The sequence below is a fragment of the Mus musculus genome, chromosome 14 (assembly GCF_000001635.26).
Source record: "Mus musculus strain C57BL/6J chromosome 14, GRCm38.p6 C57BL/6J".
In the NCBI taxonomy this organism is placed as follows: Eukaryota; Metazoa; Chordata; class Mammalia; order Rodentia; family Muridae; genus Mus; species Mus musculus.
In genome coordinates this window covers 4,675,718-4,688,022 of record NC_000080.6, presented here as the reverse complement: position 1 = coordinate 4,688,022, position 12,305 = coordinate 4,675,718, and the positions used below count along the sequence as shown (strand labels likewise).

The 12,305-nt window shown below is 42.0% G+C and overlaps 1 protein-coding gene across 1 annotated transcript in view; it reads right to left on the bottom strand.

The window, feature by feature from the left end:
- Nucleotides 1-8,286: 8,286 nt before the first annotated feature.
- Gm3239 (predicted gene 3239) overlaps nt 8,287-12,305 on the bottom strand; it is a 30,125-nt gene continuing 26,106 nt past the window's right edge. The window contains exon 6 of the mRNA XM_017316314.2: nt 8,287-8,515. Within this exon, the coding sequence (XP_017171803.1) occupies nt 8,377-8,515 (139 nt within the window). The 3' untranslated portion in view covers nt 8,287-8,376. The remainder of the gene's footprint in view (nt 8,516-12,305) is intronic.

The window sequence follows — 12,305 nt, the reverse complement described above, 5'->3', positions numbered from 1 at the left end:
CATTTCGTAGATATCAATGGTCTGAAAGGACATTGCTATAAACTCTGAATGTGAATAAGTCTGTTTGCGCCTTTTGTTGGCCTGTGAGTACAGTAATCTTTCATTATGCCTCAATGGCTGGAGATTGTTGCTCTACTTTCAAGCTGGCATAGTTAATGGTTGGTCATACGGTGGTACACTCGGATGAGAACTGTCTCCATGACTTTCAGCCATTGAATTATCTCAGCCTGCCTGGCAGCGGTGATGCATGCCTTTAATCCCAGCACTTGAGAGGCAGAGGCAGGCAGATTTCTGACTTCGAGGCCAGCCTGGTCTACAGAGTGAGCTCCAGGACAGCCAGGGCTACATAGAGAATCCCTGTCTCAGAAAAAAAAAAAAAAAACAAAATACCAAAAAAAAAAAAACACCCAAACAAACAAACAAAAAGAAAAAACAAACAAACAAAACCCCCCAAAACAACAATAAAACAATTATCTCAGCCAAGGTCAGAAAACTTTGTGTGTCAAAAATGTCTCCTGAGTAAGATATGGATTTCTTATTTTGTTTGACATTCATGTATATTCATTGTTAATTCTGAATGGCTTTAAATTGTTCTCTAAATTTGGCAAAAGTGTGCTAAACACAGAATACAGTCAGCTGATGAATACCTTGCTTTTAATTAATCATGAAAGTAGCTTTAGAGTGAGGCAATTTTGACTTCTGTTTTTCTTCCTTTATGAGATATAGTTTAGGCAATTAAAAGATTATTATCTGATATGCTTGTGTACGACTTTAATCCCACCACTTGGGAGGCAGAGGCAGGTGGATCTCTCTGAGGTTGTAGCCATCCTGCTTTATGTTGTAAGTTCCCCGGACATCCAGGGTTACACTGACAGACCTTGTCTCAAAAAAACAGAACAAAATAAAAAACCCACCACCCCCAAAACTAATAAACGGACAAACAAACAAAGCAACATTCTACCACCGTGGATTATTATTAATTTTTTAATCATGATTTCTCCAGGGAGGAGACAATAGGGCATTTGGTCACTGACTTTCAAATTGTAAATCATTTTGTCTTGGGAGGTCATGGGAGTTTCTACCTAGTGTTTTAAACAGAAACAATAAACTACAAGGTATCATTAAGAATCTCCAGCCTCTGTTTTGTGTGGAAATATTGGGATCTAGGTCCAAATAAGATGAGAAGGGAGAAGTAAGACCAAAGGTTTCCAGACAATTTGAAGGCCAAGAGGAACATCTGCAATCATCTGGGTCAGAACTCTGCCTACTTTCCTAAAGATCAAGTGCCAAAGATGACTACCTTTGGGGCTATTAGGATTCCCTCAGAATGGCTCATCTCTGAGAATGATGGTCCAGGGAAAAAGGTAGAAGAGGGATGGAGTGATGTTTGTCAGAGGGTTCAAAATTTCTGTCAGACTGATTAAGTAAGGTCTGGAGTATAGAAAAAGTTGATTTTGACATAAACTATGTACAAAGCAAAGATAAAAAAAAAAGAAAGACTTGCATCCCAAAGGTCCATCATTCTCCTCAAGTCTAAGTGTTTGTGCTCACCTTTACCAGAACTCTGGAGACCTGTGTTCATCCAGGTCTCAGGGCTCATCCAAAACACAGACCTGAACCAGCTGTGGCCAAGTGTTCCTGTGTTGTTGGCTGACCTCTGCCTCAACTTCAGAGACACTGGAGGGGCAGCCTTGGCCTTCAAGCGCCAGACATTCCAGGTCCTCTGCCAGCTAATGGAGTCTTCCACAGAGGCCTGTCATCTCAAAAATAGAAGCTTGAGTATTCCAAAGATTGGGATGCCACTCTATAGTCATGATGAGTTGGTTACGTGAGACCATACAAGTTAACTAATGTTTGTATGACTGTTTTACTTATTTGAAAGTGAGTAATGAGATCATCTGAGGAGTGATTGCTAAGAATAAAATCACTGATTAACATGAATGATAGGTCTGTACAGAGCATGGGCTTAATATTCTGGGTCCAGTGCAAATAGCTGGGAGAGTTCAAAACAAATCCAATAGAATCAACAGGAATACTAACAACAATAATTTTTTTAAAACCTGAGTGCTGGAATCACAGGCATGTACCAACTCTGGCTAACTTTTGTATGCTTTTATAATAAACAAACAAACAAACAAACAAACATCCCTATTCCAGTTCTAGCAGTTGCCTCAGAGAGAGCTGTGTGACACTGCATGCTGCTTCCTTTCCCCAGATAGCTCAGGAGATCTTTTCCATCTTCTATGATCTTCTGCAATTTCTTTCTTCAGAGACTTGAAGTTCTCTTTTTTTCCCTTTTTTTATTTGTGATTTTCTTCATTTACATTTCCAATGCTATCCCAAAAGTCCCCCATATCCTCCCCCTACCACTCCCCTACTCACTCACTCCCACTTTTTGGCCCTGGTGTTCCCCTGTACTGAGGCATATAAAGTTTGCAAGAACAAGGGGCCTCTTCTTCCACTGATGGCCAACTAGGCCATCTTCAGATACATACTCAGACTGAGACACGAGCTCCGGCGGAGGGGGGGGGGATTGGGGGGGAGTGTACTGGTTAGTTCATATTTTGTTCCACCTATAGGGTTGCAGATCCCTTTAGCTCCTTGGGTACTTTCTCTAGCTCCTCCATTGGCGGCCATGTGATCCATCCAATAGCTGACTGTGAGCATCCACTTCTATGGCAGTTTCTAGATGATACATCCTTTCTTCTCAACTCCAAATTTTGTCTCTGTAACTCTTTCCTGGGTGTTTTGTTCCCAATTATAAGAAGGGGCAAAGTGTCCACACTTCAGTCTTAGTTCTTCTTGAGTTTCTTGTGTTTTGCAAATTGTATCTCATATCTTGGGTATTCTAAGTTTCTGGGATAATATCCACTTACCAGTGAGTACATATCATGTGAATTCTTTTGTGATTGGGTTACCTCACTCAGTATGATGCTACCTCCAGGTCCAACCATTTGGCTAGGAATTTCATAAATTCATTCTTTTTAATAGCTGAGTAGTACTCCATTGTGTAAATGTACCACATTTTCTGTATCCATTCCTCTGTTGAGGGGCATCTGGGTCATTTCCAGCTTCTGGCTATAATAAATAAGGCTGCTATGAACATAGTGGAGCATGTGTCCTTCTTACCAGTTGGAACATCTTCTGGATATATGCCCAGGAGTGGTATTCTGGGATCCTCCAGTAGTCCTATGTCCAATTTTCTGAGGAACTGCCAGATTGATTTCCAGAGTGGTTGTACAAGCTTGCAATCCCACCAACAACGGAGAAATGTTCCTTTTTCTCCACATCCTTGCCAGCATCTGCTGTCACCAGAATTTTTGATCTTAGCCATTCTGACTGGTGTGAAGTGGAATCTCAGGGTTGTTTTGATTTGCATTTCCCTGATGATTAAGGATGCTGAACATTTTTCAAGTGCTTCTCTGCCATTCGGTATTCCTCAGGTGACAATTCTTTGTTTAGCTCTGAGCCCCACTTTTTAATGGTGTTATTGGATTTTCTGAAGTCCACCTTCTTGTGTTCTTTATACATATTGGTTATTAGTCCCCTATCCGATTTGGGATAGGTAAAGATCCTTTCCCAACCTATTGGTGGCCTTTTTGTCTTATTGACGGTGTCTTTTTCTTTACAGAAGCTTTGCAGTTTCATGAGGTCCCATTTGTCCATTCTCAATCTTACAGCACAAGCCATTCCTGTTCTATTCAGGAACTTTCCCCCTGTGCCCATATCTTCTATGCTTTTCCCCACTTTCTCCTCTATAAGTTTCATGGTCTCTGGTTTTATGTGGAATTCCTTGATCCACTTAAATTTGACCTTAGTACAAGGAGATAGGAATGGATCAATTCCCATTCTTCTACATGTTACCCGCCAGTAGTGCCAGCACCATTTTTTGAAAATGCTGTCTTTTCTCCACTGGATGGTTTTAGCTCCCTTGTCAAGGATCAAATGACCATAGGTGTGTGGGTTCATTTCTGTGTATTCAATTTTATTCCATTGGTCTACTTGTCTATCGTTATACCAAGACCATGCAATTTTTGATCACAATGCTCTGTAGTACAGCTTTAGGTCAGGCTACCAACAACAATTTTTAAAAAACCTTCTGAGGGATGGAATTACAAGCTTGTACCAAATCTGGTCAACTTTTGTATGTATTTCCGCCAGAGGTTCTTTTATCCTGGAGAACAGTTTTTGCTATCCTAGGTTTTTTGTAATTCCAGATGAATTTGCAGATTGCCCTTTCTAATTCATTGAAGAATTGAGTTGGAATTTTGATGAAGATTGCATTGAATCTGTAGATTGCATTTGACAAGATAGCCATTTTTACTATATTGATCCTGCCAATCCATGAGCATAGAAGATCTTTCCATCTTCTGAGATCTTCTTTAATTTCTTTCTTCAGAGACTTGAAGTTCTTATCATACAGATCTTTTACTTCCTTAGTTAGAGTCACACCAAGGTATTTTCTATTGGTTTTTACTCTTGTGAACAGTGTTGTTTCCCTAATTTCTTTCTCAGCCCATTTCAAAAGACCAAGTCAGAATCAGTGTCAATCTCTTACTCCCTGCAGATCAGGATGTTAGTTAGCTCTTAGCTGTTGCTCTAGCACTAGGCCTGCCTGTCTGCGGCCATACTTCCAACCATGATGACCTTGGACTATATGAAACTCTAAGCAAGCCCTCAGTTAAAAGCTTCATTGTATCTTACATTGTTTGTAGTATTTCATCACAGTAATAGAACAGTGACTACCACAGGCAGGAAAGAGTTTCTCTCAGCTTACAGTTATAGACCATCATGAACTGAAGTCAGTGCATGACGCCATGGTGGAGCCCTGCTTACAGGCTTGCTCCTCATGGCTTGTTCAGCCTGCTTCCTTACACCACAGGACCACCTGCCAAGGCAACCCACTTCTTGCAGTGGTCTTAGCCTTACCACATCAATCCTTAAACAAGAAAATGCCCGACAGACTTGCCTACAGGCGAATATTAGACAATTATTTCAAACACCTCATGAGGAAGCTACATCCTTTTTATATTTCTTTTCAGGAACTTCCATGTTGTTTTGCCTGTGGCTCCACCAATTTACATTCTTGCCTGGAGTGCACACAGATATCCTTTGTGAGGCAGTGGACTGTGTCACCAGAGGACCATGACAACCGGTGACATTGCATAGAGTTTTCTATTGTGATGGGGTATCTAACTAGGCTCTAAGTGATTAGCCAATGAGCTTCCCTCCAATTCTGTGAAAGATATTCAATCTCTGGTTCACCCAGAGTAAGACTTGTGCATTTTCATCTACCCTGAATAAAACAGTTTAGACAAGCAAGGACTGTCTTCTTCATCAAAGACCTGAAGGGTGTGGGGGACAGTGGGCTGTGGGGGGATGGGGATGGCGGGGGGTAAGGCTTAGACACACAGAGCTGTGGTTAAGTCTCCTGTAGAGGACCCCTCTTCTAGCCCCTCCATAGTCCTGGCACTCACCTGGAGCTAAGCTGAATTCCCCACACTGGGTTCATATATGGCTACTGGCTCCTGTTCCCAACTACTTGAAGTTCCCAGTGGTATCTGCATACACAAGGGGATTGGGACCACCAATTCAACTCATCATGGTTCCCAGGAGCTTCTGGATGCATAGGACTCCCCCTCCCCCCAACCCTGCTGTTTTCAGCCAGAGAAACACAGGCTGGGCCCCCTATCTGAGACTGTTTCAGCCTTCCCTGAGCAATGTGGCTCAGCACCCCAGGGGCTAGGAAGAAACACAGCCTAATATCCCTGAGTTTTGCCTTCCCCAAGTGGCACATTGGTGGCATTCCTAACCCCCAGAGGGAAGGCAGAGACACAGAATGATGCCTTTACTGTATGCTGTCAGCAGGGCCTGATCTCTCTGCTCTGTTTTTGATATCTGTGCTCACAGGTATGGGGTATGAGGCAGAATGTCACTGTGGTTGATTTGCACTTCCTTGGTACTTAGGAATAACAAACCCTTATCATAGAAATTAACATTTAGAGTCCTACTTGCTATCACGTGCCAACATACATCCTAATAGATTTATTAGTTGGTATGTTAAATGACTTTTTTTAATAGGAATTTCTTTCTTAGAGTTGCTATTGTGGCAATATCATAACCAAAGTACCTTTGGAAGGAAAGTTTATTTGACTTATACTTCCACAATACAGCTCATCATGGAAGGAATCTGGACAGGAACTCAAACAGTATAGAAATCTGGAGACAGGAGCTGATGCAGAGGCCACTGAGGAATGCTGCTTACTGGCTTGCTCCTTATGGCTTGCTCAACCTAATTTCTTATAGAACCTAGGACCACCAGGCAAGTGACGGCCCCACCCACAATGGGCTGGGCCCACATCCATCAATCTAATTAAGAAAATGTCCTATAGGTGTACCAACAGCATGATTTTGTGTTGGCATTTTCTCCATTGAGGTTCCCTCCTCTCAGATAACTTCAGCTGGTGCCAAGTTGACATTAAGTTAGCCAGCAGAGAATTGTTATGGCCAAAAGTTACTTTTCCAATGAAAGCAGTGATTCAGTGAGTTCATGTCCCTGGAGTTCCCTGACATCAGCAAGTTGCCATCATCAGAACCCCCTTAGCAAATGCTCTCAACCGAACATTCTTTGAATCAGTGGCCAAAGTGGTGTTCCCCTAACAGCCAGAAGACCAGGACCACCAATCTGATCTGCTTGTAGAAGTCACTCTCTAACTCACTTGCAAACATCTGCAGCTTCATAGCAATCCATGCAGCAACCTTTCCTTTGAAACCTTCAAAACCACTACAAGAACAAACCTGAGAGCTGAGATTGACCTGAATTAATCTTGTGGTGAAAAAATAAACAGAGAGTAGTACTTCCTCCATCTCTGGTCCACGAAGAGATCAGCAAGCCGCTTTAAAAGTGAACATACAATGCAAAATCAAACCTCAGGAAAGAAATCAGTTGAAACAATTTGTCCTTAGTCAGGAACTCTTTCTTGAATGACTGGAGGACTTTTCCGGATGTCGGCTGGTCCATTTCTCCAGCTGTGAATATGTGATATTTATTGGCAGTAGATGATAGATGAGAGGCTTCATTCAATGTTTCAAAAGATTTTAAATCTCACAGATGAGAACATAGGCAAACCCAAGGATGAAGTGATATATCTTTTAAATTGAGTCTTACAACTACTGCATCATAATGTCACTCTGTTGGGTTGGTTATTTATCTTAGTGCATTGGTTGTAGCTGTGTATCGTGCCGTGGTATCTTTTTCAAATATAAAAGATGAAAAACTTCTTCATTACAATCTACAGCTACAAAAACCTCCAGCAAAGTGGCTGGAGGCTCAGTGGTGGAGCATTTGCCTGCCGAATATGTCCAAGGCCCCAGACTCTAGCATCAGCAACACAAACAACATCAATAACAACAAGCCAACAACAAATGAACCATACAAACTACACACTGTTGGGCTGTAGAGGGAGAGAGTAAACTTAAATAATTTACTGTCACAGAAACGGTAGTTAAGCACCTCAGGTAACTATTACTGTCGTGAGATCCAAAGCACACAAAGATAATAATCAAAATATGGTTCTGAATACAATTTAATGTTTGTTATAATATTAACCGACAAGTAATACACAAATTTGTTAGATACCAGGGAACTTAATACATGTTCATCTCTTTCCTTCTCTCTACCAAAAGAATTATGAAAGAGAGAAAGAGAGAGAGAGAGAGAGAGAGAGAGAGAGAGAGAGAGAGAGAGAGAGAGAGAGAGAAAGAGAGAAAGAGAGAGAGAGAGAGAGAGAAAAGACATCAGCTTTTTTCCCCTGAGTTCTTCTGGGTCAGGCCAACTTGAAACTCACTGTATGCTGAGGATGAATTTCTGCTTCCCACATGTCTACCTGTAGAGTTCTGAGATTACAGACACGAGTCACCATACCTACACAGTGCTAGGAATTTAAACAAGGGCTTTGTATATACTAGCTAGGTAAACACTCCACCAACGGTGATACATCCCAACCTGTAAATTGCCACATTTTACAGAAAAGAAAAGAAACGAAAAGGAAAGGAAAGGAAAGGAAAGGAAAGGAAAGGAAAGGAAAGGAAAGGAAAGGAAAGAGAAAAGGAAAGGAAAGAGAAAAGGAAAGAAAAAAGAAAAGGCAGGTACATTTCTAGATAGTAAGCAACAACTTTATTACTAACCTGAGATAAGAGTTGGTATCTGGTTTTATTACCACAATTGTTGCTCTGCAAGGAGAGAAAAATAATTAAAGCTTAAAATAATATGAAAAGTGAAGCCAGCTGACAATCGTATGGAGAAGGAAGCATCTGGTTTGGACTCAGGAAAAAGCCCACTCAGATAGAGCCCCCCTTCTCCCCGCACGCCATGGGTCACCTTGGGTGAAGGAGACTGGGTTGGCTGGAGGAAGAAAAGGCCCAGGAGCTGTCTTCCTGCAGACTTCCAAGAGAACAGAAAGAAATGCCTGGATTCCAGTCAGCTTTGCTGAGTTCTTGGAGAGGACCTTCATGCCTACAAAGGAAAAGGTGAAACCTGAAGATACAGCTCCAAGTGACAAGGCTTGCTCTGAGGCTATGATAGCTGATGAAGAATTATGTTCCTCTTAAAGGCAATAAGAAAGGACCTGAAGAAAAATGAAGACTTAGGTACTCACAAAAGACTACCGCTTGCTTTCTTCCTGCTTCATTCTGAATATTGTCCAAAGATCAAGAGTGAATCACCGGGCTTGTCCACTGGGAATGCAGCAAGGAAATTGGGTGAGATGTGGTCTGAGCAGACAGCCCAAGATAGACCACCATGTGAAGAGAAGGCAGCTGAACTAAAGGAAGAATGAGATACAGGATATTGCATGCCTTGAGAGGGCAGAGGTGATGCAAGATAGAAGGGCCCTAGTGGGCCAGGAGGCTCAAGGAAGAATGAATAGATGAAGAAGGGGAGGAAGAGGAGAAGGAGAGGAGAAGATGGAGGAGGAAGAGGAAAAGGAGGATGTAGAAGAAGAAGGAGGAGGAGGATGCTAAAGAGAGGGGAGGAGGAAGAGGAGGAGCAGGAGGAGGAGGAGAAAATGAGGCAGAGGAAAACCAAATGGTTAGTCTGCGATTCCCATGGAACTTGTGGAGGCCCAGTTACCTATTTCGTTACAAATGTGAACCTTAAGTACGGCTTAACACTGGCTTCTCTATAAATATCATGCAGTTTTTTGTTTTGTACAGGATCCCTACCTACTTCAAGGCTCAGGAAACAGTATTGAAGAAGCTATGGAAAGAGTGAGTGTAAAAACCTGATGAATGGTGAGGAATACTGTGAGAGGCTGGCCTCTGAACACACCATGGCTGTTACACACACACATTCACAGCAGCTGTGTTTACCCATGCAAGCCCTTCACAAGATCCAGAGAGTTAAACTTTCCATTTTGGAGGGGGAGGGATTCTCAATACCCCAACCCCATCCCTTGCTGAGTTGCTAATGGCAACTGATAAAAGCTAAAGGACAGAGAGCCACTTTTCTTTGAGAAAGGTGGCCATTGGCAGGTTTCCCACGCCCCTTTGTATGCCCAGCAGGCATGCAGGAATACAGGCAGCACCAGTTGGACTTAGTGGGTGATTTTGTTAAAAAACATGAAGTTGGGAGGGATACAGGAGACTTGTTGAGGGAAGGGTGTTGATCGAAGCGTATGGAAGACAGGCTAGGGGCAGGAGGTGATGGTGGTAAGGCTAGAGGGAGTAACCAAGGAATGACTACAACTAAGATACATTGTATACACGTATGAATGGATTTTATTGAATGTTATCAGGATGTAGCTCAGTAGTGGGTGCTTGCAGTGCTAACTTAATATTCACAAGGTCCTGAGTTCAATCCCTAGTACTGTGGTAGAGAAAGAAGTTTTCAATACAGTCTGTAGCTCCCCCTCCACCCAGGGTTTGTTTATGTGTTCATTTGTTTGTTTGAAACAGTTTCTCTGTCATCAAGCTAGGCTTATGCTCACACAGATCCCCCTGCTCCTGCCTCCTTGGTGATGCAGTAATGGTTACTCCACCACCATCTGCAAGCTGGAGGTTTTTTGGAGGCTACTATATACTTAGATTTTTAAAGTTTTGATGTTGAGTGTTCATAAATACTTAGTAGTTTCTTTAATGTCTTGCATGTGGTAACAGGGCCAATTTCATAGGCATTCATACTACTAGTATCTCCTTTTTAAGGATGTTTGTAATACAATTGTGAACATTAAAATATAAAAAATATTACTAGAGAAAATCATGAATAATGTACATACTAGTTTATAAACAGAAGTGAAAATGTGAGGTGTGACATCACCGCCTATCTTTGCATCCTCCACTCTTTCTCCTGGCTCTGTTCCTCCTTTATGCAAGCTCATAGAAGTAAGGAAGGGAAGGAAGGAAGAAAGCAGGGAGGCAGGGAGGAAAAGAAAGGGGGGAGAGAGGGGTGGAGGGATGGATGGAGGGAGAGATGGAGGTAAAGGGAAGGAGGGAAGGGAAAGAGGAAACCCACATACACTATAATAAAAAAAGAATTATTCAGAGGCTCATGGTATCAACACTGTTCTCACAATAATGTATTCATTGTGAAACCATCTAAATATGTTTTCAAACATTGTTATACAAGGGTCTCATCATTTCCGTCCCATCTTTAAAGCCACCAAGAACTGACAGACTTCCCTTGCATTCTAACATACTGTTCAACCCAAAACATTTCAACTCTGTGGAAGTGAAAACGAAAAACAAAATAAAACACAACATAGCCCGAGTTCTACAAGAGAATCCAGTTTAAGGAAAAGGTAATTCAAAATCCCTGATACTTATTCAGTCTTTAGAAATCATTTGAAAGGGTGGGAAGGATCAGGGGTTCAAGGCCTTTGAGAGACATTGCCTCACAAAGCCAAAGGAATAAAAACTACTTGCACCTTTGTGCCTATGTTACCCAGAACTAGTAGTGTCTCACTTGGATCCCCTGAGTGGCAGCTGTCACTCAGTTGAAATCTGAGTTTCTCTATGGGCCTTACAGGAGAGAGTGTCATCATGGTACCCTCTGGGGTTGTTATGGTGGATGTGAAGAGAACATCTACTTCCTCCCTCAGCATTGCTGTGAGAATGTCCGGGAGATCACATGGTGTGCCCTATCTGAACATCTTGCCTGATCAACATAACCTTCTTAGATCACAGTCGCCTGTCCATACTTGACCAAAACAAAGCCTGAGACAGAGTGCTTAGAACAAAAAAAAAAAAAAAAAAAAAAACAAAAAAAAGAAACAGTACACAGAATTAAACCCGGGAGAGAAATGGAGAAAGTGGGCAGAATGACACAGGCACACATTTACAAAGCACCTGCCTTGCTCTGGGAACAGACAGAGTCAGATATGATTGGCCAGAGCAGTGGTTCTCCTCCTTTGTAATTGTCACTCTTTAATACAGTTCCTCATGACCTGAACCATAAAATTATTTCCATTGCTACTTCTTAACTGTAATTTTGCTATCGTTATGAGTCTTAATGTAAATATCTGATATGCAGGATATCCTGTACAGGGGTTGTGACCCACAGGTTGAGAAAGAACCACTGACATCTTGGTTGACAAAGCTGAGACTTTCAGTGCATTATAAACACGTGATATGCGAAACATTAAAATTGGGAAGCAGCAGAAACTCCATGCTTACAGAAGCATTATAAGATCCTCCTGTTTAAAAAAGATTTTAAAAGTGGTGATGTGTGGTACAGAAAATGTTCTCAAATGAATGTGATGGCCGTGCGGGTAAAACCACCATTCTAGAAGCTGAAATAAAGATGGTCACGATTTCTAAGCTCCCCTGGGCTAGCACCACCTCTCTGTCTCTGTCTGTCTCTGTCTCTCTGTCTCTGTCTCTCTCTGTATGTCTGTCTGTCTGTCTGTTTCTGTCTCTCTCTCTCTCACACACACAGACACACACACAGAAACACACACACACACACACACACACACACACACACACACACACACATACCTATGCACTTATTTTACACTCTGGGGCTTTTTGTTTTACAGATGTGGGTGTTTTTTGGGTTACTTGGGTTATTTTTATAAGGAGACAGGGTCTGTTATGTTCTTCCCACCTAATCCCTGACCTCAAACCATCCTCCTGCCTCAGTTTCCTGAGTAGCTGAATCTACAGCACACACCACCACGTTTGGGCATTTCAGACAGACGAGAGTACTTTTCTACCTAGTGCTTTCTTGACAAACATTTATTTTTATTTTTGTTTCGCTTTGCTTTTCTGAGATAGGGTTGAGCTTCATAGTCCTGACTGTGGATCAG